Below are 22,181 nucleotides of genomic sequence, written 5' to 3' on the forward strand. Positions count from 1 at the left end.
TGCCGAGATTCTCGAGTGCATCATTCTTGGTTGTTCCTCTGTACCGTTGTGTACACAAAGAGTGAGCCGAGCCTTTGTGTATGACCTGCATGACTCATCTTTTAAATACACACTTCAGTTGGCTCTATTTGATTGATTTTACAGTTTCAGTTCATTGTTATTGTAGTGTTTTGCTATATTGTAAATCACTTTGTAAGTATGTTTTAAAAGGTGCTCTCTGAATAAAGTTTATTATTATTTTCCTACTGTGAGAAGTCAAAATCTTTTCTGTGAATGGGTCTGTGTTCACATCTACTGATTTTTTAAACACTTTGAAAGAATTATACTTTTGCGATGATTAAAAAAAACCCAGTGAAGTACGTCTCGTTGCCCTCGACTCACTGAGGTGCACCGGCATGGAGTGCCACTTCATCCGCCTCACTTGAGAATTTAGCCCCCTTCATGAGTCAGTTAACTGAGGGATGAGACAAAAAAACAATCCCTGGCTCATTTGACGCACGGTATCTTGCCTGAGTTTTTACAAAGTCACACGTCACTCTGTAGCCTGATATAGACGAGAGACAAAAGGCGTGGATGAAACCCGAGCTCGCCAGCCTCCTTTCTGTTGCCATGACGACAGCAGCCGTTTCCAGTTCCTCTGTGAGTAGAAGAAAAAAAAAGAAGGACAGAAAGGACCTGGAGGACCTGTGGCCGGAGGCTCCGCCCACAGGGGGAATTCACAGATCTAACCTGGCAACACAGCAACCTGGCAACAAAAAAAAAAGCTTGATTATAATCAACTTATTTAGATTAAATGAGGCAGTTACAAATTGACTCATCTTCCCCTCCAACCCCCTTTAATCCTCTTCCCCTTCTCTTCTCCATCCCCAGTCCTGTGTGGCCTTTTTTCACAGCGTGCAACTGGATGCAGTTCAGGGTGTGTTGCTATTGCTGGCAGGTGTAGAAGCAGGTTGAGCAGGTTGTTCCCTGAATGCCACTCTGTTGGGCCCTCCTCCCTCTTTCCCTGCTTGCCTCTCCAGGCCGACTGCTGATTCACTCTCACATGTTGGCAGCTCACTGAAGAGATTTTGTTGCCTGTGCACCTGTTCTCATCTGATATAGCCTAAGAATAAGGTAAGGATTTACTGAGGAAGGATTTAATTCTTTGTCCTATTTTTCTCAAGAAAATGTGTGGGGCTATAAAAACTGGGCGGATGATTTTCCTTTTGTCTAAATATGTTTAATAAGGTTTGAGTCACTTTGACCAAGTTATATTTTTAAGTTAAACTAAATAACCCTTTTTTTTTTTTAGGAGAATATATGTATAGATTTTCCAACTGTAACGTGAATAAGTTACAGTAAAAAATGTTTCAAATGTCTAAAATGTGGTTGTACTTCCTTCTTTTTAAGCATAAGATAATACGAGGAACTTGAATACTTTCATTTAGTGTTTGTCGCCCGGTGACAAAAACATGACATACATTCTGTAGACTTTACCTAAACATGAACTCATATGATGCAATTACATAGCATTTTCCTTGATACAAACTCCTAAAAGTAAAGTATAAAGAAACTCTATTCACATTGGCCTTTGCCAGGTTTTTATTGGAATAATGGTTGTGAGCTAGCTGATTCTAATTGCTTCATATCTATAACAATGCTCCATATTTTTTAAACTGACCTTATTTTTTTATGTAAAATCTTAATCAGAAAGGTAACTAAAGCTGTCTGAAATGTAGTGAAGCAGAGCGGAAAATGCAAGTGTGCTTAAGTAGAGCACTTGTGTAAATATACTTAGTTACTGGCTTTGGATTCTGTCCAATGCAGGATGTACGATGCAGTAAATATACGACATAATAATCACAAAGGTGAACTTCAAACATATTTGTCAGGTACTTATCGTCTACATGCAGGTTAAAGGAGTTCACAGTGTGTATTTGTATTGCTCTGAGTGTATGTGTGTGTTTATGCGGGGCTGACAGAGCCGTGGAGGTGATAGCCGGTACAGACTCTGACAGACCAGCTGAGTAGGAGCAGCGAAGGGTCAAAAGTAAACATTCCTGCCTGTTTCACCGGCCTGCCGCGCCGCAGAGACTCTTTGGTAGGACGCTGACAGCCAAACATTCTCTCAGCAAGGGCTGTAATTTCCAGACACAGGTGGAGAGTTGTTCCACACAGCTATACCCAATGTGATGACGGACGTGAGGCTATTTTTATTTAGGAGAAAATGACACGTTGGGTTTACACAAAACAGGAACTTCTGGTTGGAAATTCAACTGCCCTCATACGCCAAAAGCACGTCGGGAAACATTAGTCTCAGACAGGTGTAAATCAGTGCAGGTCACCTGCAACATTTTTTTAAATCATTGATTATAATTCCTGCAATGCGATATTAAATCTGAATATTTACATAGTCCAATTCAAAACAAACAGTAGATCTGCTGATCTGCCTGTTATACCAGTTCTACATTAACTTCATTACACACACAGCATGTACAGCATGTTTAGATTTACACTTGAACGTGCTCTGCTTGGTATAAAAAGCATTATGTCGAGAGAGAGAGAGAGAGAGAGAGAGAGAGAGGAAATGCAACACAGCGCTCATCCCCGAGGCCACGGTGACCATCCCTAAAACACCTCTATTCAAAAATGAACTTGATCCTTTGTGAGACTGAAAAGTAGCTGATACATTAGCACAGAGTCATTCATTACATAACCCTGCATGAGACTTGGAGAAAAGTCCCCGTGCGGGGTTAAAGGCGGGGAATCCCTAAGATCAGGTGTAACACTATAGTCAGTGGTGAGCCGGGGTTTATTGCAGTAGAGAATTTGCTGCTTTTATCCAATTTATATAATCTTAAATGAAAGGTTTTGGCAGTTTTTAGACTGTGTTTGTCAATACATAATACTGTTAGTTGAATATTAAAATGTAAATGTAAAAAACAGCTTTTCCTTTGATCAGTTGATAAAAGCAGCAAAAACATTTGATTTCTTTTCCTTTACCACAAACCAGTTGATCAAACAATGTAACTGAATTAACTACAATGTCTTATTTTTAACTCCTTCACTCTTCATTAATGTCTTGACACAAATGTAATCAACTATCGATGTTGCTCTCACAGCATTTCTCATTTTTCTCGTCACATTTGAGCTTAATTGAAAGCAATGACAGATGAACACATTCAGCACTGACACTAACCTTTTTGGTAAACGTCTTATTTTTAACTCCTTCGCTTCGATTTAATTTATTCATCTGTATATTTCTTTTTTCCCTGTTTACGTTTAATGATAATGTAGCTAGCTTGTAATTAACGTGAATCATCCATATATTATGTTTTATTAGACTTACAGTATAAAGTAACTTCCGCTCACCTGTCTCTGCTTAGCTGCTTCATGTGTGTGGAGGGATAAAATTGTGAGTTTTCTTGTAATCCTATGTCTTCTGGATAATCAGTACTTAAATTTAATGATACGAGCACAAGTTTGCATTATTTTAACTTTGTTTCTAAGAAATGAACCTAAATTAAAACATTTTCGTCAGTTTTATATGGCAGATGGCTTTAAATACTACAATACAAAGGAGGAGAACTTAACCGGTGAGTGTAAAGAAGAGTGTAGAGCAGACAGGCCTCCCTATGAACTTGCTTTTCTTCATTCTAGTAGTAGTACTTTAGAAATTGGTGGTAAATATGAACCTAAACATTACAAAGCAATGTGAGGTTGGAAGTGAAGGTAGCATTACTGTAGAGTTGACAGGAAGCAATCAGGCGTGCACTTTGTAAAAAAGGATATATGTCACGTTACATTGTGCAAGTAGAGAGTTTAAATCACAAATTGCAACTGAGGCAAATTCAATACAATTTATTTTTTGCAATCGGGAACAAAACACAACATCATAGTGACCAAACGTATCCAAAACTGACCCAGAATCCAGGTTAACCGTCCAAAATTGTTATCTACAGTAGAGGTGTAACTGTACCCGCTCAGTTTAATCCAGTTTATCATTTTTCACTACGGCAGTGTTGTTCACAACCTCCCGCTCTCTTGGCTGATTGAGCCATTTTCTATTATTATGTGCTCTTAGTGTGCTATGATCACCAAACTTGAGCCGTTAGACTGATCCTGTGTTTATCAGCAACCCTACAGGTTTTCCATTTATTTCCCATAGAGTAGAAAAAAAAAAAAACATGGCTTAAACATTGGTGACAAACAAGCATGTTGAGAAACTAACCACTGATAAACATCCCTGCCACGCTGGTCATTACTTGTTTCAGTCTAGTTTCAGGATTTGGAAGCGTGAAATGGGAAAGAAGTTGCTTGCAACTTTCAAAAACCTTATATTGATTTGATTGCATAAAGAAATGAGCAATTAAGACATAGTCACTGTGTGTTCACTAAGTATTGACTTGTGCTAATACGCTATGCCAGAAATGTGAGATCTCCAGATATGCATGTTGAAACTAAAATTGCTGCAGGCCATGATTTCACACACTTTAGTCGAAACCTTTTTGCGCTGCTTATGAGAACGAGCTCAGAACAAAGCAACCGATCAACAAAGTGACTCGCAGTGAGAGGGACCCTGTAGGGAATAACTCGAGCTGCAGTCATTTGTGTATTGGAGTGAGGCCGAGGGGAGAAGACATAGCTCACAGGGCACCTGTGTAAATCAACGCCGCCAAGGTGTCACAGATCTCACCTGTGATTGTGTCAGGACTACTGTACGTTGAATGTCGATGTGTAACACGATGTAGGGATGACTGCGTTTGTCATGTCCATGATATTGTAAGTCCACGTTCACCACAACATCGACTGAGAATTACCCTCGAAGTCGGGAAATGGCACAGGATTAATGTTCAAGGCTTTTCATTATGACTTGTGTCAGTGTGGCTGACCTGCGCAGTCGAAGCAGGTGATTTTGTGCCTCTGAAAAATAGGAACAAACATAGATGTCTTGTTGCACACTGAGGCTTGAGTCAGTGTGGCCGGGGAGAGTTTGGAGGCTGTGATAAATACAAGTTTAACACATGTGGCTCCTTTCTGATGAGGATGCAGTAAGCTGAGTCACTGGGAGAAAGCAGGGAACAGAACAGAACAAAAAAACACCTTTTTTGCCATTAAGGTTTTATTTGAAGCAAACATGGATTTATTTTTCCAGCCCCTGAATCTCTTTATATTTGAGGGAAGGCTGTTGGAGGACTGCCACACAAAGACTTAAAGGGAATGCTTATTTGTGTGGTTATAAGAAGAGAATACCTATGTTGTTTCGAAAAAAAAAATCCTTTGTCTGTGTTTTTTGCAACTCAGTGTCCTATAGCATATATTAGATGTATATTGGCACATCATCTACGTAGAGTTGGATTATATGGTTGAAATTGATATCAACCACAATACAATAGACAATGATTACAATTATAACAATGATAATAGATCATTTTCCTCAATGTTTATTACGACTTAACAAAGCTCACTCAAGATCCACTTGCATATTTTTTCTGGAGCTCTCAACTGTATCACATTGTCTTCATTCACAGATGAAAGAAAAAGCAAACTTCCTCTTATTTTGAGCACGGTTTCAAGCCATGTTTTTTTTTTTTTTTTTTTACCTTGGAAACAACAGTTGATAAAACACTTTTGCCTTGAGAAGATCCACTTGTTCACTTGTTCTGGAGCTCTCAACCACATTGCATGGTCTTTATTAACAGATAAAGGTTACTCAGTTGGCAAAGGATTGTAGAGGTCCAAACATACTTTCGTTTTGAGTACTTTTCATTAGTTCTCGTGAAATTCATGGCTCATTTTTCAACTTGGAAACAGCTGTTGACAATATCATTTTACCTCAAGATCCACTTCATTACTTATTCCAGAGCTCTTGACCACATTATATGGTCTTCATTACCAGATGAAGGTTACCCAGTTGGCGAAAGATTGCAAAGGTCCAAACTTAATCTTATTTTGAGGACTTTTATGACTTCTCTTGAGCTTCTTGGTTTACCTTTTGACCTTGGTAATAGCATGTGACAAAACAATTTTACCTCAAGGTCCACTTACTTGTTCTGGAGCTCTCAATTGTATTAAATCGTCAGTTGTTAGAACTGTAAGTCCTTAAATTATGTGGGCACTTTTATGTCTTCTAGTGAGCGTCATGGTTGCCCTTTTGACTTTGAAAACAGCTTTTCTCTAGTTTCAACGTTTAAGATAAAATATGTCTAAAAAGTTCTCACAATGAGATTTGAGCAACTACACTTCATCAATACAGTTCAAACTGAAGACAACTTCATTCTTTCAACAAAGACTGAGTGATATCGCTGAAAGCTTCTTACACACAGGAAGGGAAAATCCCAATGATGGGTCAATTCAGGTGAAAGCCAGAGGCATATTTCTCATCACTGGTTTCTTTTCCGCCCTCCTCTGTGTGTGTGTGTGTGTCTGCTTGTCTCTCTGTTTAGACACAACTGGCATATATGTGGAATAAGTATGTCTCCTGTGACTCTGTGGACCTTGAGTGCAGCTTATTTTGTCAACACTGCTTTTGCAAGGTCAAGAATGAACCGTGAAGGGGCGGTCGGTAGCATAGTGGGTTAAGCGGCCGCTTTGGTGTAAGAGGCTATAGTTCTCGCTGCAGCTGGCCCCGGTTCGAATCCTGCATCGGACGGCCATTTACTGCGTGTCACTCCCCCTCTCTCTGCTTCCTGTCTATCTTCAGCTGTACTATCATTAAAGGCATAAAAAGGCCAAAAAAAAAAAAAAGAATGAACTGTGAAGCCCGACACATAATAAACAATTTAAATAGAATCAAGGCAATGAGATCATCAACCCAACAGCCTTGCTGGGAATCATGTATTTTGACAACATGTTTTAAAATGATTACACACTCATGTTATCACCAACATACCATACCAACTTTGAAAACCTCAATGGGTTTTATTTATTTTTAAGAACAAAAATAATCTTTAATGTCCTCTCTTGTGTTTCAGAGTGAAACCAAATGGGGAAAATGGGACTGTATTTAAAAATCACAGCAGGCCTCCTTCTGCTTGCCCAAGCCTCTCACCTGGCAACGATCCCAGATTCAACCGACTCTCCGGGGAAGACAATTGATAAAGGCTGGCTCCGTGGACTATCCAAAAATACAGTTGGAGGTCAAAACACTGGAGTTCCTGAAGAGAAGACAGAAGATGATCAGGGAGCTATGGAGTCAAGTAATGATTTCAGCAGTGGGATAGCATCTGGCTCCATGGCTATATTTAATGAAGAAGAGGAGCATGTGAGCAGCCAAGATAAGGATGAAGAATCTCCTGATCAGACCGTTGTCACTACCACCATGCATCCCTCACTTTCAAATGTCACAACCAAGAAACATAAAGTTACTCCAACTACAGAGTCCACAAACCCAAGCCAGGTCAACATGACAGATGCCGAGGAGGAGTTTAATAACTCAACAATAACACCTCAAAACTCTACAAATCTGAGCGCACAAAACTCAACCAACATTTCAGATTACTCCAATCACACCGATTTGCAGACGACAACCTCAGCTCCAGAGAGCAACGCTACGCAGGATAACGCAACGAAAACAGATGAAGATACTCAGTTAACTAATGCTACAGAAACTACCAGCACAACAACAACAACAACAACCACAACTGTAACAACCACAACGATGCCAGAGATAAACGAGACAGCAGCCACGCCTCCATCTACAACAGCCGTCCTCTCTGAGACCACAGAAGCGACCCTTGCAACTTCAACCGCAGCTGCTCCGAAATCACCTGAGAAGGCCAACAAGACAGACAAAGGTCCGGCCTCAGGGAGCAGCTCAGAAAGAGGTACTGCTCCAGTTTCAGGTGTCACGGTATCTGGTGCACATTTCTGTGTCCTGTAAACTGCTTTGTTTGTCTTCCCAGCAACATGTCATCACTTATTGACAGATAAAAAAAAAAGATATTTGATTGAAATTCAAAGCTCTCCTGACAGACTTGTGTCGAGGTCTTAGCAAAACAGGTAACAGTAAAATCTTAGAGATCCCTTTTAGAGACATTATTTGAAGCCAACACTGTGCTCGTTGCTAAAGAACATAAATCACTGTTTATTGTTTTACACTTTGCTTTTTTCCGCCCTTTCCCTGACCCACATTTGCCTGCATCTATTTTCCCACTGGCAGAAGACAAACACCCCTTCTTTCAAAGGAAAAGGTTGGATTTGGTTTCAGGTGCTATCGATGTGGCCGCTATAAGTGAAGGGGTCTATTACACCCACCTTTTCAGCAGTACAATGAAACCCTGTTTTAGTGGCAAAAAAAACAGAAAACACTGGAGGTCAAAGATACTTGTGCTGCCTCTTTGCAGGGGCGTGAGACTAGTCTTTGGCGTCGACCGCAAGATCAATGAGATAGGACTGGAAAAGACTGCCTGTCATATACAGTAGTGTAAATCTATCTATCTGTCTACTTGAAAAGATACTTTTCCTGAAAATATAAGTGGGTAAGCTCACTCCCCACTGCATAGGAGGGGGCCTTTAGAAAGCTGGCACGAAGTACGCATTAAAATAAAACTCACATCACATGGACAGATGTGACAGCAGGACATAACACTAACAGATGATGGCAATAAACAGTCGGGAAACAGTTGTGAAACTGCAGGCAACACAGGCAGAAAAAACTGCTCCACAGTCACCATGACAGGAACAGCGTGTACATAAAAACTGTACAAAAGCACAGCTGGTTGAGTTGAGATAAACATGAATACAAACCTACAAGACGACTGGCAAGATATCCATTCAGTTCAACTACTTTAGTGCACTAGACATATAGACGTTATAACGACATATGGTTCTTTATTCATCGTGTTTTATCATAATACAATAAGTGTAAGAGTCTCCAGCTTTGCTAGCAGCTCTGTTAGGCTCTGCTGCAGACTGTATAAACTATGGATTTGTGATTTCTGAAGAGTCGTTGCAAAGCTCAGAGAGTGGTGGCTCTGGCCACTGCTGTCTTGGCAGTCCTCCATCTGCTGGCTGTGGAGCGTAGGTGGAGCTGAGGTGGGCTGAATTAAGCCTGGTTGCTTAAACAAGCCAGCTGTAATGGCACCCACTGTCAATCAAGGTGGCCACACTGTTAATCATGCACAACTATAAGATACAGTTTCCAGAAATGGGGAAATTAGTTAGAAAAGAGCCCCCAACTGTAGCTGTAAACATGTTTTTTTTTTTTTTTTGGCTTTTAAATATGGGGCTTTCAAAGGTTGACTCATTTTAGAGGCAGCACTGTTGGCACGGTTTCCTGTTGGGCTGTACAGTGTTTTGAGCTAAAGGCTACCATCAGCATGCTAATATACTCACAATATAAATGTTGACATGCTTATATTAAGCAGATAAAATGTACCAATCCATATAATAACTTAGTTTACTGCAACATGTTAGCATGCAACATTTGTTAATGAAGCACTAAACACAATGTAGACCTTATAAAATGGGGAATGCCATTAGTTTTATAAGTTCTGAGTAGATGAAAAGTCAGGAAATAAAATTATTACAATTCTCCATGAAATGGACATACATGTCTGTACCAAATGTCACAGCAATCCATAGCTAAAAAACTGCAAACATCAACATCATGTTGGCGCTAGAGGAAAAGTTGGGGAATCACCAAAGTCTATAGGATTCATCCTCTGGAGAACACGAATGTCTGTACCAAGTTTCATAGCAATCATTAATCCTGTTTTAGCAATAGTTGTTGAGCTATATCAGACATTACATCAACATTGCCGTCCATGAAGCCATCACATTGTTAAATGCGGTTGGATGTGTTATAAATAATTCCCTTAAACTCAAGTAAAGCATTTTTCCATGAAGATGCTGAAGAAGTTTTATCACAGTTTAAAATGCTTTTATGGGACTCCTTCATGGTTATGACGGTGTCATGTCACGCCTTCACATAAACTGCATTTTTTTTTGTTGAATCTATATAAAACACCCACAAGAAATTACTTGCCATGACTTGCAGTAACCTCAATTAGTCAATAGTCAAAGGAGAGCTGGGCAAGACGACAACATCGTTATCTTAAATGTTAACTTAGCAAGAATAGACGTAAGAATAGACATAAGTACAAGAAATACTTCCACTCATATTTTATTATGTCTATTTTCAAATGAAGTGGAAAGAAATATAGCTAAAAAAACAAAAACAAGAATGAAATGAAGAAATGGTCTTTTGGTTCAACTTGCCCCAGGTTAGGGGTAAATTGATCCTTAGCAAGTGGGTAAATTGAGCCATTTGTAGATAAACGGAGCCACTGAATTATTTATGTGTAAGTCCCGTTAAACAAATGTAGTATTTCTATGTCAAAGGGTACTGAGAACAGTTCTGTCACTTTTACAAGCTGCATTTTTCCCACTGCTGCTGCCTCCAACACACAAAAAAAGAATATTTTAAGTCTCCAGTTCCAAGTTTTCAGTTTCACACATTATGTTAGAATACAACCATCTTAGAAACTGTTGCCTGTTAATTAGTTACAGTTAATTACATTTTGAATTGTAGCATCTATCTTATCACATACATGTTTTTTCCCACCTGTGCAGCTGTCACAGTTTGAAACAACTCATGCTAATGTTGTGCAGGTAATAATTATCTTTGTGCTACATTTACATGCAAAGATGTAAACATGCATAATACATTAGTAATTCCTGGAGAGCTAATGTGACGTTCAGTCACATGTCATCTTATGTTGATAATGAGCACAGCCTGCTGTCTTAAAAATATTCAAATGCATTCAAGAAATTATCATGATTTTGGCATGTTAATTGCATTAATTATCACAGTGCAATTAGATGAATCTGTACAGCTGACTAATTGAGATGTGTATCAGTACGGAGTGCTGCCACTGGAAACACAATTTCAAAAACACATTTTCTGCCATAATTATCCACAATTAACCCTCAAAGGCAGCAGTTGATATAGATAATTTTGTTGTTGACAAATCATTTATTACCCTCTCCCACCCCCTCGACCCCTTCATTCCCTCACTAAAGGTCTGGAATCAGGTCCCCAGAGCAGCAGAAGAAAAGGAGCGTGGGGGGCTGTGCTGGGAACGGCTGTGGCTGTGGCCTGCGTGGGACTGGTCGCCTATATCATCCTGAAAAAGAAACACCAGAAGGGTTTCTCTCACAGGAAACTTGTGGAGGAGTTTCCTTCAGACCCAGGTATGTTAGCTCCTACACCTCCCTAAACTGTAAACAATAAACCTGCTAATATTTTGAAGGAAAATTCCATAAAATTGATGCATTGTAATCAGGTGTCGAGAGTTTCCTGATGGACGCTAAAGTAAATTGCTGCCAGTTGCAGCTGCTGTTAGGTAATGTTAGCTCAGTTTGTTAGTTACCTGGACTGACAGCTCAGAGCACAGGTTTGGACCTTTAGGAAAATAAGGTTTTCAGGCCAAGTACAAGGTATTGGAGCCAGTGTTGTGCCAGAACAGAAGCTGGTCAAGCGGGCAATGTAACCAGGCTCAGCAGCCTCTGTGGACATGACAATGACAGAGGTGAAAAGAATGACAGCTGAGAAAAGTAGAGAGTGACCAAACAAGAAGCTGTCGGACAAGTACATCCTGGACTGACCTTTAGTCATTGGCGAGAGCTTCATGAAATAAAAGACGCCGAGCTGGGCTTCTTGCTGTTAGACTACTAAGTCTGCTACGTCTTGTGTTGTTGCACTTGCAGTAAAGAAAGTGGTCGACTTGCTTATTTTTGATCTTAAGTAATATAAACATAACAAATGCTGGTATTATACAGTACAACTAACATTAAACAGCCCTCTAGTAGTGGGTGGCAGCTAAATGTAATGCCACAATCCAACTGTGCCAAATATGGTTCCTATTATTATTATTACTACACAATGATGCATCATCACTCAAACACTTGCATGCTCAATCACTCACTAGTTCCCCAACATTTTCTGAAAATAGTCCAAAACATAACCCTCCTGAAACAGGAGCCAAAATCTTCATCAATCCCGCAGCAAAGAAAGCAAATAAGCATGTATCTAAAAATGTCAGAGTGTTCCTTTAAACCTTTGGTTCCTCTGTCTCTCTCTCACATGCAATCACATAACTCCATCCTGCTTCAATAGGGTAACTTTACCATGCAAATGAGGATCATGTAGTATGACAGTCAATTTGTCTCATTCCTGCCGTGAACAGCATTCTGTTCTCACAGTTCTCCTACACTCCCACATACTTAACCTTTCTGTAAGTGAAATTAAGCCGCATGTCCGCCCCCCCCCACCCTGCCGCAGTATGCAGACATGTCTGAATATCCAAAAAGTATCACATTTCTCTCTAAACTATCAGTGCATTCTCAAAACTGGAGTAGCAGCAGGATATCTCTAAATGTGAACTGATCCTTGAGAAACACGCATTCGACGCCCGAACACAATCGTCCAACAAAATGGAAGAAAAACTGTCATGGTAAACCGCTCTGCAACTTTTCATACAGCGTGACTTCAACAATGTGGAGGGATGTATTGCTCAGCTTTGTGGCGACATGAGAAGTAGCTGCCCAGCTCAAGGCGAACACGCCCACCAGATTCACGCTCAAAAGTAATGATAGCAGGCTTTTGAGAGGCAAAGGAAAGCCTGCCACTTTGTGTGATCATTTGTGTTATCCATTCACAGGAGATTGAATAAATGTTGACTAAACTGTCAATCAAAAACATCAACTGTCCCACACAAACGCTCGGAGGCTAAAAGAGCATTTCTTTCATTTTCTTTTTTTGTCACTGATGATTAAGAAAATATGATCAATTAATCTACAGATCACTTTTATACCTTGATTCTTTTTGACTTAGTCGTGCTTTAACCTGCACTAGACAGTGCAATGCAAGTCAAGTCGTTTTTTTATTTATATCGTAAAAATTACACATTTGCTCTGAGCTTAACAATCTGTGCAACAAACAACACCCTCTATTCTTAGAGCCACAGAGACAAAACTCCACAAAATGCAGCAGGAAAATTCATTCTAGCCCACTCACACCTTAGCAATGTTATTTACAGTAAAATCAAGCCATATTATTTTATTTGTGAGGATATATTTTTCCTTTTTCCTCTTTGGAAACTCAAAATCACACAAAATCTTTCTCTGTGGACCATGGAGAGTTGTCGACGCTGTGTCTGTGTTGCAGTTGTTATTCTGTAGTTAAGCGTAAGTGTACCCTCTTACCTACCAATCTGTCTTGTTTACTCTTATTTCAGTTAGGTGCACTGGATTGCTACGTTTCCTCAAATGACTTTCAAGAAGCTCCTTATAATGTGTAACCTGTTGCAGTCAGTACTTGTAGGTGCAGAGGACAATAATAAGTCGACAGGAAATGACAGTTTATTTTGGAAAATAGCTTGAAATGATTGATTCAAAATGAAGGCTCAGCGGGGGAAAACATGGCTCTACAGTTAAAGCCACTGTGCAAAGGTGGACTGCCAATAAATCAGTGTGATATTACACTGTATGTTTGGCCAGTTATCTGTGGGAATAAGAACATTACATTTACACTTAGTCATTTAGCTTTTATCCAAATCGGCTTACAAAAGAGGAAACAATCTAGGTATAGTCCCACAATGCAACAATAAGTCCTACTCCCGAGAAGTGACAGCTGTAGAGGAGGGTAGATTTGGCATTTCTGGTTGTTGGAAGTGCTAGAAGTGGAGGTACTCTCTGACGAGCTTTAGAGAGAGGGGGTCTTCAGGAGGTTTTTGAAGGTAGAGAGGGACGCCCCTGATCTGGTGGGAACTGGTAGGATGCTCCACCAATGACAGATGAGAAAAGTTTAGATTGCCCTGAGTGTACCGGTGGCAGAGCCAGGCGTCGTTCATCGCAAGAGCGAACGGAAGTGGGTGCAGAATCGTAGACTACTTTGTAGGCAAGCATCAACGATTTTGAATTTAATGTGGCCTTCTACAGGTAGCCAGTATTACAATGCAAAACGACAAACAAGACAACAAATCAGTTAGATTGTGGATTATAATATATAGTAATAAAAGAATTTCAATGGGGCATTTATCCTTCATTACCAAGTCAAAAACAAAGAATGATTTAAATACCACTGATAGCGAAAACCATTTGAACATGAAAGGCAGGCAGCAAAGAAATGTCTGTGGACTCGTCGGAACCGGCTCAGACTTTAATGTGAACCTCTACTTATTTATTTATTATTAAGAGGGCATTTTTTCTTATCCACCTTGTCTATTGTGAGCCGGGGTAACAAGTGAATTTCTCTGGTGTGGGATCAATAAAGTCTTATCTTATCTTATCCCACCTAAATCCAACATTAAGAGGGGAAAACACAGGCTACTTTTCTGACTAATACAAGGTCAAAATGATGCTTTAGCAATGAAGGATTTAGGTAGAGGATACTGCAAATGTTTAATGCTCACTTGTCTAATTTCTAGTTCTCAGATTGGACAACAGTGAACCTTTGGATTTGAACTTCGGAGGTTCGGCCTATTACAACCCAGGACTCCAAGGGGACAACATCCAAATGAGCAGCTTTCCAGGACGTCGTGGAAACTGATAAAGAAAGAAAAACATAACAAACTCCCAAGACCAAAGTCATGAGCTCCCTTGAAAGAAACTCTGCCAATTGTGCTGATTGTCATTCGATAGACAAACCTATGACATGGAGTTTTGTAAATAAGACTGTGTGAAGGTGACATTTGTGGATGGAAATAACAAATGAGTTTGTAAAAGTCTATTGTCGGCCACCACAAATGATACTCATGTTAGATTATGCATTATGCTGAGTAGATTTATTGCGTTGAAATAGAGCGATCGCTGAAGGCAATCTATCTGAACTACACTGCAACAGCCAAAATTAACTGTCAGCCATTTGTGTACGTTGCCAAAGGGAATCAAATGAAGTCTTTCCTAATGAAGAATACGTGCCGCACTCAATGAAGGATGTTAAAAATTAATATTTTGTTATAACCTTTGGTTTGATTTTGAATCATTTCTTCTTGAATAGGAGTCACAAAGTGCTGTTAAAGACAAAGAAATACATTTGCATGAGTGCGACTCCTGCTGATGCAAAACATTTGGAAACAAACAAACAAAACAAAAAAGTGATGTTGTTCTGCAGCCTAAATAACAGATGACACAGCTGGCCCACTGAGGCCTTTGCAACAAAATTCAGAAGCCATGGTGAACAATAGCATTATCCATATCGACAATCCCCTGCTGTTACGGCATAAGGAAGGCAATAAGAAGTGAAATTTGAACTGCGCTCTCAGATGTAACACAACTGGCAGTCACAGCCAGACTCTGAGGATTGAACCATCAAACCAAAGACTTGTGTTCTTTTTTTTTTTTTTTTTTCCTATTTCACACCAGGGAGGGAGGTGGAGGGAGGCTGTTTTGTTATTCATAGACTGGAGGCTTTGGTATTCAGGAAGGGAGTTGTGTATTTGGTCTTAGCACTACTCAGTAGCAACAACTATATCATCATAATATACTTCTTCTTACTGACCTCCGGGTGTCCAAACGGAGATCTGAGTTTCTCGTGTGCACCTCGGAGAGTTACAGTACATAGAGTTTAACTTCTGCATGCCGCGAGCAAAATTAGAACATACCTAATGCAGATTTTAAAAAGTTTTTTTTAAAATTGTTATTCTTCTCCTTTAAGTTTGCTTTAACTTTGAGTGACAACCTTCAGCAAGAAAAGTGTTTTTTTTCTTCTTTTGGACTGAGAATTTTTGTGAGCACAAAGGGAATAGGCAGGGATTAACTACACCCTCTCATCTTTTTATGTATCTAATGCCTTTGTATGATAAAAATCTAACAATATTTCACAAATATTCATTTCTAAACTTTCTTACTTTTCTATGTTATACATTTTTATAACTGTATATGTGAAGAAAATCTATTCCGAAAATCCATCTTTCAGCTCCCTCGATCCTTTCACTTATCATTACCTGAGTGAAGCCTGCACTCGATCAATATGTGTCCTCATTATGATTGATACATGCCTCGGCCCGGCCTAAACAGCCAACAATAAGATGTGTGATTTTTGTTTTTGTTTTTTTGCTTTGGTTCGTAGGCAGGCACGACAGGTCTGCTTCCTTCCTTGCTCTAATTTCAGACATCAATCAGCATGGGGGGCATTTCGTCTGACTGAGAGAGAGAGAGAGAAGAGTTTTTGTGTCGCAGTGTTAAAGAAATCACAGTGATTACTGCAGAAATAATACACGGTATATGGATAACGGGACACTTTTGCATCGGTTTGCTTTGCGAAATGTAATGATACTTGATGATGTCTTAATAAAAAACAAATCCCCAAATATGTTTTGTTCGATTTGATGCTTCCGCATGAGTTCTCTCAAGATATTCTCAGTTTTATTTCTGCTTTATTGGGTTTGTAAAAGCTGAAGAGAGACGGGGATGACATGCAGCAGAGGGCCCAAACTCAGCTCTATCAGGTCAGTTATCCTGGCACCTTTTATCCATTAACCCATGCAGCTATACTGTACACACAGTAAACATTTGCACAAGCGACGGTTTCGTTCATTCATCACAAATAAAATGAGCTCAGTGGAGGGATTGTGCCTGTTTTAATTAAGCACAACAATTTAAGATGTGATTGTTTGGCAGGGTGCTGAAATCAATTAACTGACGGCGAGTCCTTCCTTAAAGAATGTACGTATTTCATTGGGGGGGTACTGGCAGGTTAATTTACACTTCCAGCTGAGCCAAATTAATTTGAATGAAATTAAATGATTGCTATCTAAATTGAGGCTATGTCTAATTTATTACTGGCCAAATCTGAATTCATTTTCTTCGAGCTAGTTCGCTGGAAATGGGTTTAACCTCTAAGATTAGCCTGTTGTAATAAGCCGAATCACTGTCTCTTTATCAGATGAGTCTCTACAACAATTAAACCATCAACAATGCATTATGCTGGATTTTTAATGAACATGGGGCCATTATGTCAGTATGGAGGCGAAAGGGTAAGAAGACAGAGTTCGAAGTTTGCACCGTACATCATTTTTACTTTGAAGCTTCACCGCTGTCACAAACAAACTGGTGCAGTAGCTGTGTGGGCGAGCTCTAAAAATAGTTCATAATATCACTTTGGTTCCAACAGCCACACAGACAGTTAACAAGCTGTGCTCTGATTACAGAGCTGCTGATGTGCGTTTGATAGTCTGATCATTAGGCATCACTAACAACTGCTTTCCACTTTGCAGGTGGAACACAAACTCAACAGCACAAAGTATCCACTCAAAGTTTGAATGCCGTGAAGGGGCAGATGTTTTAAAAGAATAGTTTGACTCTTTTCTTGCTGTGGGTTCAGTCAGAAATGTTCTTTAATAAGTAAAATGTAATGCCAAGGTACTTTTTTTTGTAACGCTGTACCCAACTGTACAGTAAAATAGGCTGGAGAAGAAAAAGGGGGAAACAGCAAGACTAGCTCTGGCAGTCCTGCCTCTGCCCCCTCCTGGCTAATCTAAAATTGGGCAAAGACGTGGACCTGAGGGCCGAATGAAGCCTAGTTGCCCAAACAAGCCACCTATAATGACACCCACCAGTCAATCAAAGCAGTCACACTCTTAATTATTCCTAACTCTAAAGCAATAATATAATTTAGAGTAGAGTTATATAGAAATTCACACCCTGTACAGTTGTCACAAATGGGAAAAATTAGCTATATACTGTAGAGCCGACTGTTTTTTGTACCAGGCTGTATTTTGCATTTTAGCATGGGGGCTTATGGCGATTAACTAATTCTGTAGCCAGCCTCAAGTGGCCGTTTGAGGAATTGTAGTTTTTGGCGCTTGCTGCATTGGTTTCAGTTCACGGCCACAGGTTTCCACTTGGTACCTATCTTCACACACAATCTGCCTGTGCTCTCATCGTGCATTAAAATGTGTTTTGGAGGAGTGATTTTGGATGGAGGCCTGATGGGAGAGGGTGGGATTTTTTTTTGTGTCATATCTTGTTTGTTTAATCCGTGCACAAACCAGCATGTAAAAAAGACAGCTTGCCGTTTTACTGGGGGGTTTTGTGTTGGACTATGGCCAGCACGACTTGTCAGGGAAGCAGCTGAGGCTGTAGGAAGTTACTGAAGTGTGTTTGTACTAAAACACCAAATATTTCCAAATGGTATAACCAAGAGCATGTGGGTTTGTTGAGAAATAACGTCTTACAGGAATATGACATGCTCCAGTTAGAGGTGCACTGTGGTAGTTGACAGCATTTCTCCTGGTAACTCAAATGTCACTCAGCTGCTGCCACGGGACCCAAGACTTGAAGCTTAGATGTTGTTTTTTATTTCACAAATATGTCCAATAAGTGTATTATTTTATTTTGAAAGGTTGAAAAAAATATGCACAAAAGCAGCAATAAAATCTCTTTTCATTTTCTTAGACAAAAAGTAAAATATTTTGACAATGAAAAATAGTCTCTGACATGATTAAAGATCAAATAAAATTTGTAATTTTCTTTTTTTTGATAAACCATGTGGAATTTAATGAACAACATATGCATGTCAGTATTAGGAATAAATCATTGGAACGTCCCAATAGACTTCAAATCCCCAAGTTTTACTTATTAACTTGGAGGAATTGAAGTGGTGGCATATGGAGGCTGATGTGCAGCTGCTGCTTCTGCCTCTGTTGCCAAACCTGTCCAACTAATCCACGTAGAGAAAGTCTGGTGAAATAAAGAACAGCTTGAAATCGGGTTTGACAGCACATCCAAAAAACACCTGAACAGCTTCAGTGCCTGGCACACTCAATATTCAAATATAGACGTCTTCATTTGGTGACGCATGAGGAAAACGTTTCAAATCTTAAAATGTCATACTAAAATGAATTGAAATGTTATGTGAAGGCCTCAGTCATGTTTGTTGTATGTACAGTCATGGTGTATTTTCCTCAAACCTTTAGTTTTAGGTTAAACAAATAGCCTTGAATTGATTGAAAGGTTCAATAAAATGACAGAGACACCAGTTACTTCCAAGTTCAGTTTAGAGTTAGAAAATACACTTTGCAGCACCTTTAAACCTCACTATTTATACCTCATCTTATTTATTTAATCTGCACACTAACCTAACACTTCTTGGCAAACAACAGGTGGGCCTCAACAAATAATTACACAACATAACTACTGATTTATATTATTTCTGTTTCTGTACGGATTACATGAATAAGATTCAAGCGGCATGCACACAATTGGACAATGAAGCAGCTGTGAGAAAATAAGAGAGTGCAGAAAAAGAGAGTGGCATAATGACAAGAAAATTATAAACCAGTGTTAGTGATAAAATGATAAAACAATGAGAACAATGGTGATTAGACCACAGTTGATTGAGGAAATGTTTTTCTTGAAGGAGGCACTAACTTTTGTGTCAGTGCAGGTGTATTCAGAACAATCTCTACTGCATTCTCTCTTAATTGGGCAAACTAACCTACAGGGAATTAACTAAGTGAGCGTAATATTCCCAAAAGTATACTAAACTAACATACTTTAGGTGTGTGTGTTTGGGGGGTTGGAGGTATTGTTTTGCATTTTAAAAAGTAGACCTAGTTTAGACAGTTTTGACATTAAGAAGATTCCTGGGGTGTATTTAAAAGCTAACACAATGGTTTTTGACAGAGAGAGTGAGAAATGAGGCCAAACAGCAGGTTAACATTCTCCCTCTGTCACCTTCTAGTCGCACAGGTCGCTCGCTCTCGGCAGTTTATACATTACACGTTTGTCTGACAGCGCATTGTCTGTCAGGGATTTTTCCCCACACTGGTTGCCGCTGCTGTTGGGTCACTGGAGTGAATCTAAAGGGTCAGCGTCCTCCTCTGACAGAAAAACGTTCCAGGAAAACAAATATGAAACTTTCCAAACATACAGATGAAACAAGGAAGCGATTTGCATTGACGGGTAACAAAATACCGATGTGTTCTGGGTAAGATAATGTTTTATTTCCTTAATTGGTTTGCAAACTTAGACACCTTGTGTAACGTGACAGTGGTATTCAAAGCATGATGATATCTTTTTCCACAACACCCTACACCCTTCAGGAACAGTTTCCAAAGAGCAGTTTGACTTTCCTTTAGCCTTCATTGCTCTAAGCCCCACTGACATTAAACAAGTGCTGAGTATAAATACAGTCATTTTTTAAAGGGATTAAAATAATGGTGGAGTCTAAAATAATAGCCAGCATGACCAAAATGAACAAATGGCCATAAATAAAGGTTGGGTGAAGCCATCAAACCATCTGCTTGGCTAAAATGATTGAAATGACTATAGGTATGCATGGCCTGAGGGTATGATCATGGTCATGGTTGGCAGAAACCAACACTGAATGTTGAGGGGAAATGTGAACTGACCAGCAGTCTCCTGTGTGACTCATTTATAATCATCCCGACGTCACACCTTGTTGCTATTATAAAAGTCATACTCTAAACCTTAAACCTGATCGAGGGCTTTTCTTGTTTAAGTTTTATGGAGCCAGAAAATACCATATTTGGTTGAGAGAGTGGTGCTGCCTCTCTCCTGATTGGATCTGACTGAAAACCCAAGCAAAGCGTGGTGGCCATGCCCTAAAGCATACCCTTTATTTTAGTCAAAATGGGACCATCATTGTGTTTAGATAAAGATTACAGTAAAACATATTTCCTTTCCTTTACCTATACATTTACATATATGACGCCTAGTTCCTCAAGCGAGATGCCTGTTATGGCCCCCACCCGGCTATGCTGTTAACTCTGCATGGATTTTAGTCTTAATATAATTTGAACAGGTGAGTTCAACAGAAATTTAGGCTCAGTACAATTTTATGAACGGGGAAATTAGCTACAGAGACCAAAACTGTTTTTGTACCAGGCTGTAAACATGTTTATTTCTGCTGTGAAGTTGGACATTTCAACATGGGGACTTATGGAGACTGACTTGTTCTGTAGCCAGCCTCAAGGGGCCGTTTGAGGAACTGCAGTTTTGGGGTTACAGCCCTGGAGGTTGCCACTTTGTATAAACTTGTATTTATACAGTAAAATATGTATATTATGTAGTATTATGTAATATGTAGTAAAGCTTAAACATGAAAACAGCACTAATATGCTTTAACCGTAATACTTTCATATTACCTTACTGTTTATTGCGGTATAATTCTGGTAACCCAAGCTGTGAATTTTTTACTGTAATAACATCTTTTTGTTTGTTTGTTTGTTTTACAGTGTAGCGATTGAGCCCATAAACCTGAGAAAGTGGATTAGTCCAGGTCATTTTTGCATAAGCTTACATATAATCTTTTAGAGGCCCCTGCAGACTATAAGAAAGAATGCAGATTTAAGACATTTGCACATTGGTTTCACTTTTTAGACCCAGAAAGTCCATCTACCATTGATTATTCAGTTTGTGGTATTTACTCAAACAACTGATGCGAGTGTTTTTGGGAAGGCGTTCTCGCTGAACCTATTGTTGTGCTGATGGAATTAGTGCTGCGAAAATAAACTTAACATTGATTGTTAAAAGGATAACGGGTAAACATGAGGGATGTTTTGAATTTCCATTAACTGGTTTGTTTGAAGCAAAGTCCTGAGTCTCTATGCCGTTAAGGGAAATGAAAAATTAATGGTAAGATAAAAATCAATAAGAGGCTGGGCGAAACTGAACAATAACAAGGAAACAGACTTGAGAAAACTTCCTTCAGGCTCTTTGTGAGTTTTTTTTTTGAATTCTTCATGTGACACATGTCGATCCAGAAGTTTTAAGTCATTTTGTTGTGTGGTCCAAGTATGAGAGGCAGAGTGTTTTTAAAACGCTTACATCCAACTATGCGTGGACATAAGGCAGATTTGGCAATTTGAAGTATAGCTCCAGAGATATAACAGAAAGTGGACCAAAAATTGACTTAATAACTAAAATTACACCAATGGCTCTTCTACAAAATGCGAGAGGAATTGCCAGCCAACTCTTGTATAAAGATATAGTGATAAGTGCTTTTTCAATTCAGTAAAAAGCTGTAAAGCCCTGTAATAAAGCCCAGCAGCCAAAGGTAATGACTTAATGCTTTCATCAAACCCTTACAATCAATCAGCCATAAAAAGAGATGATAATAGGGAACAATGTGTCTTCTTTTTGTTCTTTGGGAACATAATTACATTGCAGTCTTACCTGCTTTCGGGATGGGCTGGACCAGGTTTTACACAATAGAATCATATTTTGTATAA

At 39.4% G+C, this 22,181-nt stretch overlaps 1 protein-coding gene across 1 annotated transcript; it reads left to right on the plus strand.

The window, feature by feature from the left end:
- Positions 1-1,020: 1,020 nt before the first annotated feature.
- On the plus strand, positions 1,021-16,288 carry LOC104920630 (mucin-15). The gene is made up of 4 exons (XM_010732952.3): positions 1,021-1,113; positions 6,954-7,805; positions 11,005-11,175; positions 14,412-16,288. Exons 2-4 carry the CDS (start codon positions 6,965-6,967, stop codon positions 14,531-14,533), a joined length of 1,134 nt encoding a protein of 377 aa, XP_010731254.3. The 5' UTR covers positions 1,021-1,113; positions 6,954-6,964; the 3' UTR covers positions 14,534-16,288.
- Positions 16,289-22,181: the final 5,893 nt, after the last annotated feature.

Source organism: Larimichthys crocea, chromosome VIII, assembly GCF_000972845.2.
Source record: "Larimichthys crocea isolate SSNF chromosome VIII, L_crocea_2.0, whole genome shotgun sequence".
Taxonomy (NCBI): domain Eukaryota; kingdom Metazoa; phylum Chordata; class Actinopteri; family Sciaenidae; genus Larimichthys; species Larimichthys crocea.

What these genes read in the sequence shown, in the direction of transcription:
- LOC104920630 (XM_010732952.3), top strand. Translation starts at nt 6,965, where the DNA reads ATGGGGAAAATGGGACTGTATTTAAAAATCACAGCAGGCCTCCTTCTG. An exon ending in AGGGAGCAGCTCAGAAAGAG is followed by an intron (nt 7,806 to 11,004) that starts GTACTGCTCCAG and finishes CCCTCACTAAAG; the next exon opens with GTCTGGAATCAGGTCCCCAG. An exon ending in GGAGTTTCCTTCAGACCCAG is followed by an intron (nt 11,176 to 14,411) that starts GTATGTTAGCTC and finishes TCTAATTTCTAG; the next exon opens with TTCTCAGATTGGACAACAGT.